This window comes from Trichosurus vulpecula, chromosome 9 (genome assembly GCF_011100635.1).
Source record: "Trichosurus vulpecula isolate mTriVul1 chromosome 9, mTriVul1.pri, whole genome shotgun sequence".
Lineage (NCBI taxonomy): Eukaryota > Metazoa > Chordata > Mammalia > Diprotodontia > Phalangeridae > Trichosurus > Trichosurus vulpecula.
In genome coordinates, this window is record NC_050581.1 from 180481135 (window position 1) to 180503683 (window position 22549).

Genomic DNA, 22549 nt, shown 5'->3' on the forward strand with positions numbered 1-22549 from the left:
ACCTGGGTTCAAGTCCATACTGGTTTTGTAACCCTTAAACTTTCAGTCCAATAGACCTTCATGGAAGTACCAACCTGAATTGATGCTTCTTGGGAAATTTTTCTCCTTGAAGATTTCCTTATTTTCTCCCAAATTTCTCCCTCCCACATTCAAACTCAGACCTGATTTACTAATTCAAATCCCTCCAGATCACTTACTTGGTTTGCTTTGCTTCTCCATATTCAACCTGGTCCATAGTAGGCACTTTATAAATGTTTGTTGACTGATTGGCTTATTAACTGACTCAAGGTATTTTATCATCTCTCCTTTTACCGCCACTAGTCCCATCAAGGTCTAAAGTGGAATCTGTCCCTCTAGAGGCAGCCCATCCCATTGTCAGATAGCTCTAAATTTTAGAATTTTTTCCCCTAATTTCCAGCCTAAATCTGCCTCTGTACAACTGCCACCTCCGGGTCTGATCCCTAACTATCTGTAATTTCTGCATCATTTATGACAATCTTAAAAAGTCATCTGTGCAGTTCTGTTTTTTGATATCAGGAAGGAACAATTCTTTGAAAATTTCTTCTGCACAGTGGAACCCACGTTTTATAAATATTTTTGACTTGGAACAATTGTAACACCAAAGTAGACACTCCCTTCAGGGCAGACAAAATGAGATAATGACATATGTGGGTAGAGTTCTGAATAACCCAATCTCCTACCAGGCACTTGTGGAATAATCAGACCAGCCCTGGAAATTAAGCATGTCAGGTATTGGTGACACATTTTTCAAAGGAAAAACCTAGCCCACCAAGGCATCTCTCTGCTACCCTGAATGATTTCACTACCATTTCCCACACTTCATTTCCTGAGACAATCCAATGATTTCAAGCCTTTCATCACTGAGTGCACATGTGCCCAGACAAACGCACTGGTGTCTTGGTCATAACTGAGAACCAAGAAGATTCAGTTCCATCTTGACCTTGTAAATCGAGGTGGCATAGTGGACAGCATGCTGGACCTGGGTTGAGGAAGACTTGAGTTCAAATCTAACCTCAGATATTTGCTAGGTAAATGACCCAGGGCAAGTCATTTATCCTGTCTCGTTCAGTATCCTCATCTATACAATGAGGATCATTATAGCACCTACCTCCCAGGGTTGTTGTGAGGACCAAAGGAGAGATTTGTAAAAAGTTTTGCAAACCTTAAAGCAGCACATAAATTCTGTTCACTAATACCACTGTGTACTCAACTGCCAGTTTATCAAAATCAGACAGGCAGCCACCAAATATTAAACCATAATTATAATAGGGCAGTTAGGCGGCATGTTGGATAGTGCTCTGGACTTGAAATAAGGAAGATTCATCTTCAAGAGTTCAAATTTGGCCTCAAACACTTACTAGCTGTGTGACCCTGGGAAAATCACTTAAGCCTGTTTGCCTCAGTTTCCTCATCTGTAAAATGAGCTGGAGAAGGAAATGGCAAACCACTACAGTATCTCTACCAAAAAAAAAACCAAATGGGGTTACAAAGAGACACAGCTGAAATGACAGAACAATAACAACATTGCAAGTCATGGCATCATCTTCTATATGTCATGTTCCCCTTTGAGAATGGACAAACAACAATAACTACCATAACAATAATATCTAGTATTCATATGGTACTTAAGGGTTTACAAAATCATTTACATTTATTAACTCATTTGATCTTCAAAACAACCCTGTAAGAAAGGTTCTATTATTATCCTCCATTTTACAGATGAGAAAACTGAGGTTCAACAAAGCCAAGTGATTTGCCCAAGGCAACACGTTTAGTGAGTGTCTGAGACAGGATTGGAAATCAGGTCTGCCTCACTCCAGGTCCAGGACTCTATCTGATGAGCTACCTAAAGAGCTGACCTTTTGAAGGGAAACAGATTTCATTGATATTTAAGGGTATTTTCAATATTTGTGGAATTTTTGGCTTCACTACCAAGCATGTTATTTTTTTTCCACATTGACATTTGCCAGCTGCCCTTTGCCATGATTTAGGGGATTTAGGGGAACATTATCTTGCAGTAATAAAACCCCTTGATCTCTCATGATGCATATTGTCAGCTCCCACTGACAGTGGAAGAAAAAAAATATCCTGGGGCTTAAGGACACATATGGCTCTTGTTGGACAGCAACCACTTTGATGCAATGAGTTTCCCGATTTGTGGGTTTTTACTTGAAGCAAAATTGGCATCAAAATGACAATATGGCAATTTACTTGGCACTCCTTGATTAACCCTTCCTTAGTCATTCATTTATTCCTCATCTCATCTGTATTTAATTACCAAATTCACATTTCCTTATTGAACGTTCTTTGTATGTATTAACTTGATATTAGGCTGTGTGTGTTTCTGTGTCCTTTAGAATGGAAGGTCATTGAGAGTAGGGATTCTTTCATTTTTGGAGTTGTATCCCCAGCACTGTCATGTGGTAAGGGCTGGAATGCTTAAAAATAAAGATCCATATCTTCAAAACTCAGGATTAAGAGTCAGCTTCTCATCCTGGTACCTCTCCTTACAAACGATGTAGGGGATGGAATGGAAAGAATGCTGGAGATGACTGAGGCTCAGATCCACCCTCTGATGCTCACTATCTACACAGCCTTGTTGGGCACATCGTTTAAATTCACTGGGCCTCAGTTTTCTCATATGAAAATTTAGAGATGGCACTACATAGCCCCTGGGGTCTGTTCTATATCTAAAATTATGATCCTAGAGGAGCTAAACATTAGAATTCAGTAAAATCCAAGTGTGAATCAGACTTCTGACTATGTATTCATCCATGGACAAATCGTTTTACTACTCTGAGCTCTGGTTTCCCCATCTGTGAAATGGGAATGATAATGCCTTTAATACAAAATTCATGAGGTTATTGTGAGGTTCAAGTAAGATTGTGTATGTCAAGATTCTTGCAAAGCTTTCCTTCATTCTTAAAAAAATGTTCACTAGACCCTATCACCCCCTAAAGCTATCAACCTATATCTCTCCTCCCTTTCATAACCAAATTTCATGAAAAAAGCTATCTATACTCCCAAACTCAATTTTCTTCTCACTCCTCAAGCCTTTCAATTTGACTTCCAACCTTCTCACTGAACTAAAACTGTTCTCTCCAAAAATACCAAGGATATCTTAATTGCCTAATCTGATGGTCTTTCTTCAGTCCTCTTCCTTATGATCTTTATGAAGTTGTTTTCCAATATGGACCTTGTCCTCCTGATTACTCTCTTGTCTCTGAGTTTTCTTTTTTGGGGGGACAGGGCAATTGGAGTTAAGTGACTTGCCCAAGGTCACAAGGCTAGCATGTGTGTAAAGTGTCTGAGGCTGGATTTGAACCCAGGTTCTCCTGACTTCAGGGCTGGTGCTCTACTCACTGTGCCATCTAGCTGCCCCTTGTCTCTGAGGTTTCATGGCACTGGTCTGTCCTGGTTCTCTTCCTACCTGCCTGACTGATACTGCTTAGTTTCCTTTGCTGGTTCATCATCCATATCACTGCCCCGAATTGCTGAATTTGAATCCTCTGCTCTCTTTGCCTTCTCTCTTAGTTCCCTCCTTAGTTCCCATGGATTTAACTACTGTCTATATACACACTATTCTCAGATCTTTAGTAGCTCTCCTGAGCTCAAGTCATCACCAGTCATATATTGAATATCTCAAGTTGGATGTTCTGGAGATGACTCAAGCCCCATGTCCACAGCAGAACTCATGATCTTTTCCACAAACCCTCTCCTCTTTCACTCTTTCTGTTGAAGGCAGCACAATCCTTAAAGTCTCCTAGGCTCTCAATATCAGCAACATCTTCCCCAGTCTCCCTCACAATACATATCCAATCACTTATCAAGTTTTGCCACATCTTCCTCCATAACACATTTGACTTGTCTCTCCTCATACAGCCACCACCTTAGTTCAGGTCCTCATTAACTCTCCCCTGGAATATTGCAACAACTTCCTGATTAGTCTCCCTGCTTCACCTCTCTCACCACTCAACTCCAAGGCTGCTGCCAAAGTGATATCCCTTAAACACATAACCATGTCAACTCCAGTTACTTCATGTTCAGCCTGGAGAAGAGAAAATTTAAAGTATGATCGCTCTGTTCCAGTATAGATGTAACATAAACCAGAGATTGGATTGGGCTTCTTCAATGATGTCTAATTGGTAGAATTAGCAGTGAATGGAAGATGCAAAGGGGCCAGACATATACTCTTTGCTATTGGGGTAGGCTGGTGAATAGCTTGAGTTCAGAAATTCTGAGTTGCAGTTGGTTAAACCAATTGGATGTCCACCCAAACTTCACCATCACTATGATGAGACATTGGGGGTGAGGGGCTACTGTATTCAGCCCAATCTAAAATTGAGAGGTAAGAGCAGCTAGGCAGTATAGTGGATAGAGTGCAGGACCTGGAGTCAGGAAGGTCTGATTTCAAATCCAGCCTCAGACATTTCTTAGTTGAGTAACCCTAGGCAAGTCACTTAATCCTTTTTGTCTCAGTTTCCTCATCTGTCAAATGAGCTGGAAAAGGAAACCCCTCCAGTATCTTTGCCAAGAAAACCCCAAATGGGGTCATAAAGAATTGGACATGACCGAGAAATGACTCAACAACAACAAATTTTGAGAGGTAGCAGATTCTCTCTCACAAGAGGTCTTCAAGTAAAGGCTGGATGACCACTGGTCAGCTACGTTGTAGAGAGTAATCTGATTCTAACCCTCCAACCCTAACCCTAAACTTAACACTCTCCCACCCTTTAATTTATTGTGTATATACTCTGTATGAGAAGCAGAGTAGCCAAGTGGATAGAAAGCTGGTCTTGCAGACAGAAAGATCTGGGTTCAAGTCTCACTGGGATATATGCTCTTTGAGGACAGAGGCTGCTTCATTTTTGTCTCTGCCCCCTGGGAATATGCACAATTCCTGACATAGAGCAGATCTCTGCTTGATAAGTGCTTGCTGACTGATATAGAGGATTCTTGCTCAGGTCCCGAGTGGCCACTGAAATCCTTTCTGAGTCCGAGACTCTCTGACTCTGGTAATATAAAGCAGTAGTGGGGGAAAGAAAATATTCCAAGAGAGGAGAAGAATAAAAGGATAAAGGGAAGGAGGTCTATATGGTAGGGAGCAGTCTATAATTGCCCTAGGTACAAGTGGGACCATTGCTGGACTAGGGAGGTCTGGAATGCCTCATTCTGCTTGCTCTCCTCTTGTACCCTTGCACTGTAAGAGCAGAGGAGAGGTATCCATCCTCCAAGAGCCTGAGGATGTTTTTTTTTCCTCCAGTGCCTATTTTGCAGTCCAGATGGAGAATGACTAATGCAGAAACATGACTTTCTGCACCTGCTGCCATGGTTCTTTCTTGTGTGTCTCTTGGAGATGCATCATTATCATAGGGGCTATTGCTCTCTCCCAGAAAAATAAAATGCCTCTTTTATGGCCTGAGGCTCACATGACTAGAATTACAAAGAGGCAACATTTTAGAGTCAAATCATGGAGTTGGTGTTGGGAGAGATTTGAATTCAAATCCTGCCCTAAATGCTTACAAGTCACTTTGCCATTCTGAGCCTCTGCAAATTACAAATATCAAAGCCTATAGCCACTACCTCACAGGGTTGTTAACAGGATCATATGTGGGTAAGATGCTTTATAAACCAAGAAGAGATATAGAAATAATAGCTGTCTTATCATTATCACCACTACCACCACCACCACCACCACCATCATCACCATCACCGTAATCTTCACCATCATCATCATGACTGCGGAAAAGAGCTATTCCCTTCCCTCCCACACTCAGACCAGACCCAATCACTGACCTGAATGATTTTAAGTCCCACATTTCCTACAGGCACAGGGGAGTCATGAATGGTCTTCCATTGTTAGCTCAAGGTAACAATAGGAATCATACAATCATCTTTTCTATGCTTCGGTGGACTTTTAGGCTCAGTCCACTCTGCATCTGCCACCTTGTCTTTTTTTTCCAACTCCATAGAACAAGATGCTGTGGTGTCAGGTACCCCTCCCCCACTGTTTTCCTGTCTCCTTTTTGGTGTCTCCCTTCATTAGATTGCAAGCTCCTTGAGGGGAGGGACTGTCTTTCTTTTTAATTTTATCCCAAGCATTTAGCACAGTGACTGGTACTTGACAGGTGCTTAATAAATGTTTATTGGATTGGGTTGGATTGGATTGGAGGCACAATAGGTGGTTTTATCTCCACTGTACAGTTGCAGAAATAGACTCAAGGACCTCTAGCAACTTGCCCAAGGTAAGAGGCAGGATTTGAACACAGGTCTTCCTGACACTAGATCTTACCCTCTCACCTGCCAGTCCTGGCTGCCTCATTTGTAATTTTCAGATTTTGAATTGGGAATGTGTCTAGCTCATCTTGTTTTTGTTGTTGTACAGTCATATTTGCCTCTTTGTGACCCCATTTGGGGTTTTCTTGACAAAGATACTGAAGTTGTTTGCCATTTCCTTCTCTAGTTTGTTTTACATATGAGGAAACTGAGGCAAACAGGGTTAAGTGACTTGCCCAGGGTCACACAGCTTGTGTTTGAGGACAGAAATGAACTCAGGAAGAGGAGTCTTCCTGACTTCAGGCCGAGTGCTCTATCCCCTCTGCCACCTAGCTGCACCAATTTCATTGTAGTAGGTCAGAGCCATTTTGACTATTGCTTCACTTTTCTGAAAGAAGGACAGAGCCAAGGTAATTTCTTTCATGTAAATGAGCTCCTCAGAAAGGTATTGGTCTGAAGCTTTTAGTTTGTTGAAATGCATACAAGGCATGGTGGAGAAGATCTGGGCTTAAAACAAAGCTTTGCCACTTACCATATGGTGACCTTGGGTAAAACATTTACTGTCTCAGGCTTCACAGTTTCCTCATCTGAAAAATGAGGGGATTGCATAAGGTCAGGATTGTTAATCTGGTCTCCTCATACGCCCAAGGGGGCTAGGATAGATTTCAAGGGGGGCAGAGGAGTCTATAAATTCAGATGAGAAAAAAAATGCATCTTCAATTCAAGATAATTGATTCCCTTTGTAATTCCATATGTTTTATTTTATTGATTTAAAAATCTTATTCTTAGAAGGGGAACCTAGGCTGCACCAGATTGTCCAAGTGCCCATGACATGAAAAGGGTTACGAACCCCTGGATAGCACTAAATCTATGGCCTCTGAAAATAAACTAATAGCACAAAACAAGGAAGGGAGGGAGAGAGGGGAAAGAAAGTTTTTGAAAAAGACCAATTCTTTCTAATAGCTAGCATTTATGTAGCACTTTAAGATTTGCAAAGCCCTTTAGAAATATTAGCTCTTTTTATCTCCCCAGCACCCTGGAAGGTAGGTGGTATGGTTAGCTACATTTTACAGATGAGGAAACTTGAGGCAGATAGCAGTCAAGTGGCTTCCTTAGGGTCACCCTATGAAAGGGGCAATGCCAATTTCTCTTCCAGGGATGTGTCTATTTCTGAACAAACTAAGTAGTGATGCATTTTGAGATATATATCTTTATTTATGCAATTATTAAGAATATGAAAAAAGGACAAACTGTTCTTTTGCACACTGCAGATATTTTTTGTTATTGATTCCCTTCTTTTATACCACCTCTTTTTTTACCTCCTTCATCCAATGAGTCAACCCTTAGAACAAAGAATTTGGGGGTTTGCTTGTTTGTTTTTTTGAGGCAATTGGATTAAGTGACTTTCCCAGGGTCACGCAACTAGTAAATGTCTGAGGCTGGATTTGAACTCAAGTCCTTCTGACTCCAGGGCCAGTGCTCTATTTACTGTGCTACCAAGCTGCCCTGAGAAATTTGTTTTAAGGGATAAAAAACCCAGTTCTATAAAACTAGCCAAAACATCACCCGAGTCTGACAGTTTTATATACTGTCTTATACTCAGTCCCCCTCTCCCACCTTTTCAATAATGGGAAGGAGGTACATTTTCTCATCTCTATTTTGAGGCTATTAAAGTTCCGGCAATGTCCTAATTAGTGAGAATAGTGACTCCCCTGAAGTTGCAGTATTTTAATTATAATTTGAAAAAGTACGAATTTAAATACATGTGACCACTCTAAGGGATTATTTCCTCTGATGAGGACCTGCTTATACATGATGTTAAATTTGGGCTGTTTGTTCTTTTCATTTACTGCTAATTCAAAGGCAGAATGCATTGTCAAGATAGCAAAAGTCCACAGTTTTTCAGTGAAGAGAAAGGAAATTTTCTGTGAGTATTTTAGCCACTGAAAAAGGGAGTTGCCAATGAACGTCGACTGCTGCTCTGCTGCGGTAACGTCTGAGAAGATGCCTCTCACATCGTACATGTCTTGCAAGGTCTAAGGCATAAAGGACAGAGGGGGAACAAGCAGAGAAGCTGCAGCAGATAGGTTTGACATCACCCTGGCTAGCCAGGCAGAACTTTGGTGCTTTCTGGAAATGGGGGCCGGGGTAGCCGCCTCCACTCTCTTTGGGAACGGAGACAGCCATGACTGTAACTTTCCAGACTGCAGTGCACCAGAAAGGCTGGCACTCTGTGGAGCACTCTGTCTCTGGAGAAGGATTGCAAGTGTGGGGAGATGGTGGAAGGGGGAACTTTGGCAGCCTGTTCCAAAGTGCTTTATGGGCCACTATCATGGATTGTTCTCTTTGGCAGTAACTTCGGGCTCTGTCAATTCTGTAGGCCAGTACTTCTAAGGGGATGAAGGCAGCAGGAATGAAACCTGATGGAAGAAAGGAAAAGAGAGAGGTTGGGTTATAACTGACATCAGAAGAGCTGACTTCACCGCAAAATTACTTTTATGGCTGTTCTTTCCGCAATCTCCCTTCCCCCCTCCCTAAAAAAAAGACAAGGGGAAGGTAGCAAATGTATCATTGATAGATCATGCCGTGGGGCTGAAGATAGCATTTATTAAGTGTCAGCCTAGATCTTTGCAGGGTGATGTCCTAAAAGGAAACCTGACTTAGGAGACAGGAGAACTGGGTTCTAATCTTGATTCACTTAACAGTGTGACCTTGGACAGGTCATTTTACCCTTGTAAGCCTCAGTTTCATATTATGTAAAATTCAGGGATTGGACTTGGCGATCTCTGCAGTCCTTTTACATCTTGACATCCTTTTATACCCTCTCGGTGGCATATGAATTCCTTGAAGTGGGGACTCTTTCATTCTTCTGTCTTCTTAGCTCCAGGAAATGTAACTAGCATACAGTAAGATATTAATAAATGCTTACTGCATTGGGTTAACTTTTATTACCTGGAAGAGCTTTATTACTGTGCATCTAGTTACATTTCATTTAAATACAATTAAGACTCAGCCTGAGAGATTTAGAGTTAGAAGAGACCTTAGAAACCATCTAATTTAACCCTCTCATTTTATAAAGGAGGACACTGTATCCCCAAGAGGTAAAGTGGCTCTTGCAAAGTCAGGCAGGAATGAGGGGCAGAGTTGACATTTGAATTCAGGATCTCAGACTGAAAATTCAATATCCTTTCCACTCTACCCATTTCTCTCCCTCTCTCTCCCTCTCTCTCTCTCTCTCTCTCTCTCTCTCTCTCTCTCTCTCTCTCTCTCTCTTTCACTCTGTGTGTCTCTGTCTCTGTCTCCCTGTCTCTGTGCCTCTCTCTTCTGTCTCTGTCTCTGTCTCCCTGTCTCTGTGCCTCTCTCTTCTGTCTCTGTCTCTCTCTGTGTCTCTGTGCCTCTGTCTCTGTCTCTTCTGTCTCTGTCTAGGTCTGCCTGTCTCTCTCTGTGTCTCTGTCTCTGTCTCTGTCTCTGTCTCTGTCTCTCTCTCTCTCTCTCTCACACACACACACACTCTTTCAGCACAGTGGATATAGAACTGGCATTGAGTAAAGAAGACAGATGCAAATCCTGCCTCAAATATATACTGAACTTTGTGATCCTGAGGAAGACACTTAAGCCTTCAGTGCCCAGAGCAAGTATTGACTTACATTTGTAGAGGAAGCATCCTTTTTCAGAGTTCTCTAAAACAATAAAATTGAAAGAGAGAGATACAGAGAGAGAGAGAGAGAGAGAGAGAGAGAGAGAGAGAGAGAGAGAGGGAGAGAGAGAGAGAGAAGGAAGGAAGGAAGGAAGGAAGGGGAGAGGGAGGGAAAAAGCACAACAGACTTTTGTGGACAACTGAAGCAGCTATCTTAATAGTATGGCAAAAGAAAAACAAACCCCACCTGCTTTGGGCTGAAATATCTGAACTCTTGCCTCATCTCTACATTGTGATTAGTCTTGGTTGCTTCTTCATTGTAGAGATCATGTTACCTAGGGGATTCAGTAGTAGTTTTTGCCACCTGATCTGGCATAAGCTTACCTCCAGAGAGTTCAACTACACCAGGGAAAAGGGGAAGGCAGCTCTGCCCCATGGGATCCTGAGGTAACAAGGAGCACTTCTCCTTTCACCCTCTATAGAATTACGCGTTGGCCTAGCTATTCCATCATGCACTGCCTTTCATGTAGGGATACAAATCTATTTGCCTTTTTTTCTTAAGGCTCCCTTTTAAAAGCTGATCCTTTTACCTCTCCTCACCTCCAATATGGAGTCAGCCACCACTGCCAAGAAACTAAAATTTATGGTCTATCTATTTGAATGTTCCCTCTGTTGTTGCAGGTTACGAGTTCCTCTGTGCCTGTATATAAGTTGCTAGGGTCAAATATTCACTGCCCTGTGGCCAGCTTTTGGTGAAGTGCCTCTGAGCGTAGCTAGGTTTACAGTACTTTGACAGATGGTTCCTTGCCAGGCCTATACTCAAAGCTTTGCCAGATGGATAAGACCTTTCAGAATTTGTACTTTTTTGGCAAAAGCTTCAATAACCCAAGGTGACCTCCATGCCCCATTAGACAATAGTGCAGGCATTTATCAGAAGAATTTTTAGCAAGATGGCCAGCAATTTCTCAAATCTGCCAAGAGTGATAGCACTGCACCACAGTGCTGTGGTAAGAGAGCTGTATCTGGAGTCATGGGACTTGAGTTCAAATCTCAGCTCTATCATTTATTACCTCTGTGACCAAGGTAAGTAGCTTTGGCCTTTAATGTCCTTATTTCCAAAAGGAAGCTGGATGAAATGACCTCATAGTCCCTTCCAGCTCTAAATCTCTGTTCCTCTGATCTATAATTTGGCCAGCTTAGGGATGTCTCTGCACGAACATCCCTCCACCAACACAGGTTGTATCCTGTCTACGTGATTTAGTAACTAAGCTCTCAATCGGGGGTTCTTAGCTGCTCTTGGGTGTCATGACCCTTTTGGTGTGATGAAGCCCATGGACCCCTTTTCAGAATAATAGGATTATAGAGGAAATCAATTACATTGAAATTAAGTTATTAACATTTTTTATAAAACTGGCTGACACACCCCTGCTTAAGGACCCCTTTCCTAGAGAGCAATCTGATTGACACAAAGGTTGCGATATACTCAAGGACATATGGCTAAAATTGATCCCAGGCCACATTGAACCCTAGTTCTCCTGACTCTAAGACTGGTACTCTAGTCACTAAGCCATGATGCCTCAGTGACCAGTAATGAAATATAGAATCATGGAGCTGGAAGGGCCCTCAGAGGCCATCTCGTCCAACCCACTCCTTTTACAGATGAGTAATCTAAGACGTGAGGCAGCTACGTGGCAAAGTGGTTAGAGTGCTGGCCCTGGAGTCAGATAGAACTGAGGTCAAATTCAGCTATGTGACCCTGGGCAAGCCACTTAACCCTGTTTGCCTCAGTGTCCTCATCTGTCAAATGAGCTGGAGAAAGAAATGGCAAACTGTTCCAGTATCTCTGCCAAGAAAACCCCAACGGGGGTCATGAAGAGTCAGACATGACCAAAATGAATGAATGACAAACTGAGACTCATGCATGATTTGCCCAAGTAGTAAACGCAAGTAGCAAATAGGAGAACCCAGGACCTCTGGCATTAGAACCAGTGGGCTTTTCCTGATGTTACCTCCCTGATTTGAGAAAATTGTCTGAGCATTTCAGGGGAACAAAGCTATTTATAGCAGTAGCTTGACTCTGACAAATGTTGATCTAAATTCTCCGCTTACTTTTGACTGGGAATAGAATAGGAGAAAAATCACAAGAAAGAGGTAGGTACGACCTGCTTGTTTCATCCCTTAGATCAAAGCATGGCCTGAGAGTGTTAGCAGTTGTGACTTTGCTTCTGAGAAAAGTGAGCCTCCGATTTCTGTTTTTGTCACTTTAAAAGAAAGTACAACCAGAAGCTCGGTTTCCAATAAAGCTATCCTTTTCCGTAGACATGACTATGGGCACTAATCTGAGCATTTCACATCTAATTAGGCAGAGATTGTACATGTAGGTGTATATTTTTAAAACCTCAGGAGGCCCTGATGGGGAATCTCTGTTTTGGGGTTGGCTCTGTGGCTGATCTTTTTTTCCCTGAGAAGAAAAAGCTAGCACTGTAAATAGAACCCTGTTTCCATGGCACCTCGCAAACCGAGTAGTTGAGTTTTTTTCTTTTTTTTTTCATCACTCAAAAAGGTAATTACTTTATTTTTCCTTTTGCTTTATAATTTCAGGATTTATTGGTGCAGTGATGGCAGTCTCCACAGTCAAGGATATTCTTCTCTGTAATGACCAGCTCCCTCAGGGACCCTCCCTTTCCCCTTACCCTCTATCTCTCCAACTAGTCATTAGCCATGAGGAGGCCCCTCTGCCTCTGGGTCGGTCTTGCTAATTAAAAGCCCTAATCCACCCAAGAGCCCTGACCCTAGAGACACCAACAGACACCAGGACACAAATAACATTTGTCAAGAGCAGCTTCCAATTCTGAGCTCTGCAGACAATGGAAGGCGGCAGCAGCCAATCGAGAGAGCCAGGAGCAGTTAGGTTTCAGACTTTGTGTGTTTCGTAGTCCAAAGTGGCAATGCCCCTCTGTGGTGCAGACCAGAAGTGCAAGCGATACAAAGCCGCACAAAGCAGCCCTGCTGCTTCCGGGACTTAGCAAGGCAGGGTTTTCCAAGAGGAAAATACAGCAAATAAAGGTTATGCTGTAGGGTCCTCAGAAGAGAGGAGATGCATGTGTAGTGTGTCCTGGGTGATTTGTGTTGCTCTGCTAGCCAACCCCGCCCCCGACCCAGCAGTGGTTATTCCCCTGGCCAGAATTGTCAAGGGCAGAAAGTGCTGGACTGAAACGTCAGGAAGCCTTGGGCTCCAGTCTCACAAAAATGGGCAGAAAGGGAAGGCACTTTGCCTCTGAGCTTCAATTTCCTCCTTTGCAAAATGATGTTGGTAATAATGCCTGTAGGACCCACCTCACAGGGTAATTATGGGAGATCAAAAGAAATAACTGGTGGAAAGGGCTTTGATGACCTTTAAGCTTTCTCTAAATGTGAGCTGTCAGCATTTTGGTCTTCTGTACATGAAACCACCCTTTATATTACATACACTATATGCATATCAGTCATCATATGGTGTCATATCATGCCATGTATCATGCCATTGCACATCATAACATGTCCTGTGATAACATATCATGCTACTCTCCCAAATTCCTCATGAACCGAGTCCAGCCTCCAAAGCAATTACTTTACTGATGTCTAGTTATGTGAAATACACAAAGCCTTTCCAAAATTTCCCCAAAAAGGCTTTTATTTCCCTGTGCCCTTGACCATGCCGTGAGTATTAAAGAACAGTTAAATATGCACATGGTGATTCTAGCCAACATTGTCGTAGCAGCCCAAGGTTTGCAGAGGAGTTTACATAAATTGTCTCATTTGATCCTCTCAACAAACCTGAAAATAGATGCTGCTATAATCCCCATTTTACAGATGAAGAAACTGAGTAGTTAATAATAGCTAACATTTATATAGCTCTTAAGGGCTGTAGAATTAGTCCTGAGGAGTTGGGGGTAAGGTATACCTGTCTAATGCTTTAGCTCACAAGTCCCCAACAGTGTTCTTCCTTCCATGATTGCCAGGCTTAGTTTTTAGAAAGGGATATTAATTGAGGTGGTCTAATAACAAGTGCTGGTGGAAAACATCCCTCCAAAAGTCTATGACACATTCTACCATCAGCATATAAAGAGTGTACAGAAAAGTGGACCCAAGCTTAGTGATCCCAAGCTTAGAAGCAAATGGGGAACTCACAGCCCTGAGTTTCTAGCGGTCCTTTTTTCCATTGGGGGGGGGGTGCTCAAAAATCTCCCTTAGAGAGAGTATAGTTTCCTTTCTTGCAGATAGGTGAATCTGCCTTTCCACATCATATCTTATCTACTCACAGCTTCCATTACTAACACTGCTACCAGCTGCTGCTGTCATGGAGGATGATACTCGATAGGACATCCAAAAGCCTGAGACACTTTTCAACTCTCAAGGTCCTTGTCCAGAAAAAGGGGAGGGCATAGAAAGAGGCCTGAGATGAGGCCAAAGGCCAAGCCAAGGTGCTCTTATCCCCATCCCCCAAGAGTGGATCTTCAGGGATCAGGCTGGAATTCATCCCTGCTCACCTGCTATGATCACTCTTCTGCCATACACTCAAATCATTTTGGTTCTGAACTGGTCTTCTATTTTTGAGATGATTCACAGACCAGAACCAATTTTCCTCTGCCAATCCAAGCATTCTTACTCTCAACATAGGTATGTGACTGATTGGTTGAAACTTGTTTTCACTCATAAATGTGCCTTATCATTTAAGGTGGGATCCAGTGACTTGATTATTTTGTTTAATCAATCCCTATCTATACATATATGTGTGTGAGTGTGTGCATGCATGTATGTATCACAATGTATACTCACATGTATGTATGCCCACACATATACATATATATATGCACACATGTGTGTCTCCTCCATTAAAATGTGAGCTCCTTCAGATGAAGAACTATTTTTGCCCTTGTATAAATTCCCAGGCTTAGCACACTATCTGGCTCATAGAGAATACTTAGTAAATGCTTATCGGTCTATTGGTTGTTAATGAACTAGTTGTACTTTCCCCCTCTTCCCAAAAAGGATGTAAGTTCCTCACAAACAAGAACTCTTCTGTTTGTGGTTTTTTTCCCCAGTGTTTACATAGGAAGTGGCACATAGTAGGTGCTTAAGAAATGGAGATAGATAGATAGATAGATAGATAGACAGATAGATAGATATGTATATGTGTGTGTGTATGTGTCATCTCCTCCATTAGAATGTAAGCTCTTGAAAGGCAGGTGATGTTTTTGCTTTGTCTTTGAATCCTTGATCTTAGCACAGTTCCTGGCATATAGTAAGTGCTTAATAAATGCTCATGGATTGTTTGACTATTGACTGATCAATGGTTTCCCCTCCCCTAGTAAAATATAAGTTCCTTGAAGGCAGGGGCTTTTTCATTTCTGTCTTCATATACTTTGTCCCTAGTATACTTCCTGGCCCACAGTTAGTCGTTGCTTTTACATTTATTTGAATAATTACTAAATCATGGATACATCGGGTAAAGTGAAGAACAATGAATTTGGCCATTCAGGAGTTCATTGGTGAAGACAGAAAGAAATCAGACAATTTAGGAAGAAAACCATTATATGTTCTTGAACTGATCACAAAATGGTAGCTGTATGTATTTGGACCAATGCTCTGTCTACACTGCTGTGATTCTTGGGATTACTTTGCTACATCCTAAGAGGCCAATGGGGTAATTCTCATGCTTCTCAGGAATTTCCTAGAGGATGAGTTTATTTGGAAGAGTCCTGTCATTCTCCCTTTGCAGTTTCTACTTAGTCTTGACACAGATAACTTTTCCCTGAATTTATATAAACTCTCCAAACAAATTTCTCACTTTGGATCCTAAGAAAATTAGCTATGCCTCCATGAAGTCTCCAGATGTTTCATTTGCATATGTATTTTAGTCCAAGAGAATCTAAATGTTTAAAGTGGATTTGCACCTGAATTCTGCTGGAATTCCAGGGCAACAAGAGACCAGTGATTGAGCGGAACTGACACGCAATTCTGATGAGCCAGTTTTTTCCCGTTTGGGAACTGGAGATCAACAGAGTATTCTTTATCTACGGTCATATTTTCTTGGTGACGGTGATGATATTTATTGGAAAGCATCTCACTTTTTAGATTCATTCAAAATATATAGTCAAAGTTTGTGATAGGCCTTCAACTTTATCACTTCCAAGGTGCCTTCTGCCTCTAAATCTGTGACCCTTTGAACTATACAAGGCAGAACAGCATGGTGGGAAGGTCACTAGATTTTAAGTCTAAGGGCCTGGGTTTGAGCTCCAGCTCTCTGTGTGATCTTGGCTAAATCACACACCATCTCAGGGCCTGTTTTTCTCACTGATGAGGTAGATGAACTGGACCTCTTAGACCTTTTCCTGCCCACCACCCAGATCCATTTTCTTCTTACTGGATCTGTTACTTTCTGAACTTCTAAGGAGGAAACTCCCTCTACCAGTTCAAACCAACACCTTCTCTTCTCTTTAATGCTTTAGGGCTTCCTGGAGAACTCAGATGCTAAGAGACTAACCTGGGGTCATATGGCCAGTATTTGGTAGAGACAGAACTTGGATTTAAATCTCCCTGAAGTTAGGGCCAACTCCAGTGATGTGCTGAATCAAACTTGTGCTCACTCTCCAGATGATTGTTAACTGTATATGGTGAGCATTTGTGGTTGTTGTTTAGTCATTTTAATTGTGTCTAATTCTTTGTGACCCTATTTGGGGTTTTCCTGGCAAAGATACTGGAGTGATTTGCTACTTCCTTCTTCAGCTCATTTTATATATGAGGAAACTGAGGCAAACAGGGTTAAGTGACTTGCCCAGTGTCACATAGCTAGTAAGTGTCTGAAGCCAGATTTGAACTTAGGAAGAGGTTTCTTCCTTCAGGCCTGGCACTCTAGTGTGCTACCTAGCAGCCCTTAGCTGCTGTGTGAGCATTTACACCTCAGAAATCACAGATGCTGCAAATAAAGCCTTGATTTATTGTTTTGTTGACTATCTAAACAGTGATTGCAAATATGATAATAATGCCAATTAAATTTAAAAGTGTGCAGTGAATTTTCAGCGCTCTCCCGGCCAACTCTATCCACTATAGCAAAGGTATCAAACAGCTGCTCTCAGCCCCAACGCTCTCAAGTGCCCCAGATTCAATACGATTGGGAAATATTTAACAAAATAAGCAAAAGTACAACACAATGTAGATAATGTTAATTTGTGGTTTTCTAATTCACCATGTGGCCAACCTAGAGCTTTTTCTATTTGAGGTTGATACCACTACAATACACTATGCTTCCTTTTTAAAATCATGACATCTGGTAAATATTTGATGTAGTGAAAAGAACCCTGAGGAGGCCCCAGAGACCTCAGTGCTACTGACCTCCTTGTTGTGGGACCTTGGGCAGGCTACTGTGCACTTTATTTCCTATTTTGTAAAATGTATGAGATAGTATTTCAGTGTCTGCCTCACAGGGTCACTGCAAGGCTCAAATGAGATAATGTCCGGACATCACTTTGGGAGCCTGAAAGCAACCAATTGAGCTATTCTCGTCTGTCACTGATCACAGAGCTGTGGAAGAGGAGAGAGGAAGATAAGGAGAGAAGCTGCCTATTCCTGCATAGACTTGTATTTGAAAGACAAGCACAAAAGAACAAAACTCTGTGTGAGAGACAGACAGACAGACAGACAGAAACCGAGAGAGACGACAAGATGGAGACACAGAATGATAGTGAGACAGGGAGAGACAGAATAACAGAAAGCGAGAGAGAGAGAGAGAGAGAGAGAGAGAGAGAGAGAGAGAGAGAGAGAGAGGAAAGGCAGAGACAGACAGACAGGCAAAGTGACAGAGAGACAGAGATGGAGAGACAGAAACAGAGGGACACAGAAGCCGACAGAATGATAGAAAGGGGGAAAGAGAGAAAGGGAGAGATAGAATGACAGAAAGCAGGAGAGAAAGAGAGACAGAGATGGAGAGGAGAGACAGAAAGAGACAGAGAGACAGAGATAGAGACCGAGACAGACAGAATGATAGAGAGAAAGGGGGACAGAGAGAAAGGGAGAGACAGACAGAATGACAGAAAACAGAAGACAGAGGATGTGTCAATAAATCAGCATTCATTAAGTACTTGCTATGTTCCAGACACTGTACTAAGTGCTGGGGATAGAAGGACAGACAAAACCCAGTCCCTGCTCCCAAGGAGCTCCTGATTTCCTGAGGGAGACAGTCTGCAAACAGCTATGTGCAAACTGGAGGAGATCCACAGAGGGAAGGCAGTAGCATTAAGAGGAGCAGGAAAGACTTCCTTTAAACCTGAGACTTGAAGGAAGACAGGCAAATTAGGAGTCAGAAGTGAGGAGGGAAAGTTTCAAATATGGGGCAATAGACAGCACAAAGACACAGTGTCATTATGAGGAACCAGTAGGCCACTGTTGCTGGATCAGAATGAGTTTCTGTTGTTCAGTTTTGTCCAATCTTTGTGACCCCATTTGGGGTTTTCATGGCAGAGATACTGGGGTGGTTTGTCATTTCCTTCTCCAACCTCATTTTAGGGGTGAGGAAACTAAGGCAAACAGTGTTAAGTGACTTGCCTAGAGTCACACAGCTACTAAATGTCTGAGACTGGATTTGAACTCAAGAAAAGAAGTGTTCTTAACTCCAGGCCCAGCACTCTGTGCACTATGGTGCCACCTAGCTGCCCTCAGAATAAGTAAAGAGAAGCAAAGTCTAAGAAGTCTGAGAAAGTAGGAAGAGCCAGGTTGTGAAGGGCTCCAAATGGCAAACAGAAGACTATATAATTGATCCTGGAGATAATAGAAAGCCACTGAAGTTTATTGAGGAGTCACCATATTTATTAATTGCTTCCTCTGACATAGGTCATCTTGACCTATGTCTTGCCACTGGACTCCCATGACTATGGAGAAGAGTGAGGCTGATGACTTTGTACGGCCCTTCCTCAAGTAAAACCAATTCACTTACAAGGCAAGACATCACCCCCATGATGTCATGGGTCCTCTTCAAGAATGAAGGACTAACAACAACAGCAAACAAACAATTAACTGCTTACTACATCCAAGGCACTGGGCTAAGAGGAAATCAATATGTCCAGACCCACAGTGTAATCACTGGCAGCTAAGTGGAGGAAGGATTGGAATGAGGAGAGACTTAAGAAAGGAAGCTCAGTTAAAACGATAATGCAGTGTGTGTGTGTGTGTGTGTGTGTGTGTGTGTGTGTGTGTTTCCCAAAGCCCGAAATAGCTGTCTCATCATAATGTCCTCCCAAAGTGGTTTTTGCAAAATTGTATCACCCCAACCCCTCTAGCGCTTACTATTGTTTATTTCAGAAATGTTATTTCCAAGTTTTGGAACCATTCCTTAGGGTAGCTTTGGCTCTTGCATATAAAAACATGAGGGGGAAAATGAAGGGAATTTAGATTGTTTTCCTCTTCTGGACTAAAGAGGGCCATAAAAAGAAAGAAGCCTATAAGTGCCACCTCATATTCTTTTCTGAGTTTATTTTTATTGTAGGTTCATTTTTATTAGATAAAAGGGAACTTGCCATGTTTGAATGCCCCAATCTTCTGTTTATCATGCTTCCTTTTCTGTGAAAGAGCTGAGATGATGCTCCAAATTACTGATGGGCTGTCTTATAATTAGAGTTTGAAAAATAATGTTAGGCTTGCTTTGGGAAATGAGGAGGGAAGAGTTACAACTCACATGGTTCATTACATTCCATTAACTATCTCCCTCTTTGTCCATTCAAAGTGTGTGATGTCTTTCTTTACCTGAGTCACAGAAGTAGGAGACCCTCAATGGAGCTAGCTTGAGATCAATCCTGTTAGAATGTAAGCTCCTTGAGGGCAAAGACTATTTTAGTTTTGTCTTTATATTCCCACCACCTGGGAAATTGTAGATACTTAATAAATGCTGCTACCTGATCGAAGGACAAGGTCAAAGGACTGCTCTTCCTTGCAGATTTCTCAACCCATTAGACTGTGCCTCTTGGTGTTTAGGTGGGCATTTTGTTCCAACAAAGTGGGCATGCCTGTAAAAAGATTTATGGTACTTAGAGGGAAATGACAAATTTCATGATTTCCATTGTGAAAGTGGCAAGCATGGTTTCATAGTGAGACGAGTTCATGACCCTTGACTGCCTCAAGTTCATGATCTATGTCTTTGTATTTTTTTTTGTTCAGTTGGACAACCCAGATGAGCAAGCTGCACAAATCCGCCGGGAGCTGGACGGACGCCTCCAAATGGCAGACCAAATAGCCAGGGTAAGGATGTTTTTGGAAAAACTTTTTATGTCTGTCCCATTTGCTGAGCATCTAGGTATTAGGACCCAGGGGAAATTCCATCAAAAAACCACACAAGAGACTCAAGACTTCAGGCCACCTTTAAACCTAGTAGGGCATCATGTCTTAAAAACATTTACCTATTTTGTCTTCCTTTCACAATATTTTTAACCAGTTGTCACCTGCTTCCAAATCTGAGAAGTAAATCCTCTCATTTAAGGAAAACCTCAGTAATTTTGAGAAAAGATGACAATCTGATTTAGTAAAATGTCTAAATTATGTACACACACATGAAATAATGCAACACAGTACAAAGAGTTTTGGACTTGGAACAGGAAAACCTGATTTCAAACTGCTTTGTATACAAGTAGCTGCGTGACTATGGGAAATTTGCCCACCTTCTCTAATCCAAAGTTAGCTGAGATAATAGGCTATTAATAAATATTTGTTGATTGAATCATAGTTAATTATGTTGACCTGTAGAAGCATTTAGGGGACCTGCTTTAGTTAAGAATGGCACAAAATTACCAAACAGCTGTTTGTAAATATGTGCTTCTGCACAGTCTGTTTCCTTAAATAACTAACATAAGCTCCCTCCTGCCTTAGAAATTTTGGCGATATCAGCTTGGCAAAAGTCTTCTACTTAGCTGTGGTCCAGTAGGTATCCTGGTTTTCAGTATAGGATGAAGAAAGGACTACTAGAAGGTCCAAGTGGTGTTACTTGGTGTAGTGCCAGGGAAACTCTCCTGGGATGCTCCTGAGGCACAGGGGTTATGGGAATCCAGTGAAATCAGAGCAGAAAAGAGTAAATAGACCTACTTCCCAAGGTATTCTATGGTTTTTTCTAGGCACAAAGTTAGCATTTATCTGGGAGCTTTCAGGAGAAGGGAGAACACATTGTTTGGGGAATATGAAGGATGTTGTTGCCTTTGAGAAGGGTACAGCTGCTACCACATGGTTGAACCACCATTCCATGCCCTCATGGCCACTGTGTTGGGTCTACCATTGTAGACTCCTGCAGACAGCAGGTGCATTGTGGTGGGTCCTTATCAGTCCTCTAGGCATACGTTGTACTACGATTATACATGGTACCTGCTCCCACAGTAGAAAGGAGATGGGAGTGAGACATCTAGGTCAAGTCATTAGGAGAGATCCTAGATATAGAATAATAATAATAGATTTTAGAGTCCAAGCCCCTCATTCTAGAGTGGAAAACTGAGGCACAAAGAAATGTAAGTGTTTGAGGTAGGATTCAAACACAGGTCTTCCAAACTCCAAATTCAAACTTTATCTACTATGCCACCTACGTCTCCCGCTCTAAGAGGGAGACTATGATGACAGTAATCCATGGTCTCAGAATCACATAATCTTAGGAGTTGAAAGAAATCTCAAAGACACAGTAGATAGAGAGCTGTCACCCCTGAGTTCAAATCTTACCTCAAGAGTTACCACCTTTGTGACTCTGAATATGAGTCTTGGTTTTCCTCTCTTCAAAATGAGGAGAATCATAGCACCTAAATCACAGGGGTTTGTGAGGATTAAATGAAATAACATATATTGACTGTGAGCTCCTTCAGAGCAGGGGCTGGTTTTGCCTTTCTTCACATCCTCAGTGCCTACCACATAGTAGGAGCTTAGTAAACATTTGTTTTGTCAAATTGTGTAAAGTGTAAAGTACTTTGCAAACTTTAAAGTGTTACATAAAATGCTAGCTATTGTGGCACATAGTAACGACTTAATAAATGTCTATTCATTGATTATAATTAAGGCCATTGGTAATTTGCTTTCTCAATTATGGTGGCCAAATCTGAACTATAACATGTATCTAAATGTGGGTCACTTCTACAATCTCCCTAACAAGCGGTTTAACTTGAATGTCTCTATAGAGGTGACATCCCAAGTCAGATCATATCACATTTGGATAGCTATTAAGAAGTGTTTTGGTTTTTTTGGTTGTTGCTGCTTGAAATGCGGCTTCTACCCCTTACTCCTAACTCTATCTTCTGGGGCCCAATGAATCATGTCTAAGAATTCTCCCACATGGTTATTCTTTAATTACTTGAAGATGGCTAGTATGTCTTCCCTAAGTTTTCTCTTCTCCAAGTTCACACTTTCTTCAATTGACCCTGATATGGCACAGTCCCTAGTGCTCTCCCTATTCTGTTCACCTTTTTCTGTACACATTTCAATTAGCTAATACCCTTCCTATAACATGGTGACCAGAATAGAACATAGTACTTTGGATGTGGTCTGACCAGGGCAGAGTGCAGCAAGCTTATTATTTCCTGAGATCTGGATTGGGCCTTTCCTAATTAGATCTATGATGCT

General features: G+C 41.9%; 1 protein-coding gene across 1 annotated transcript in view; it reads left to right on the forward strand.

The window, feature by feature from the left end:
• Window positions 1–22549, forward strand: part of CADPS (calcium dependent secretion activator) — a 575524-nt gene that overhangs the window by 213831 nt on the left and 339144 nt on the right. The window contains exon 5 of the mRNA XM_036738381.1: window positions 20123–20203. Within this exon, the coding sequence (XP_036594276.1) occupies window positions 20123–20203 (81 nt within the window). The remainder of the gene's footprint in view (window positions 1–20122; window positions 20204–22549) is intronic.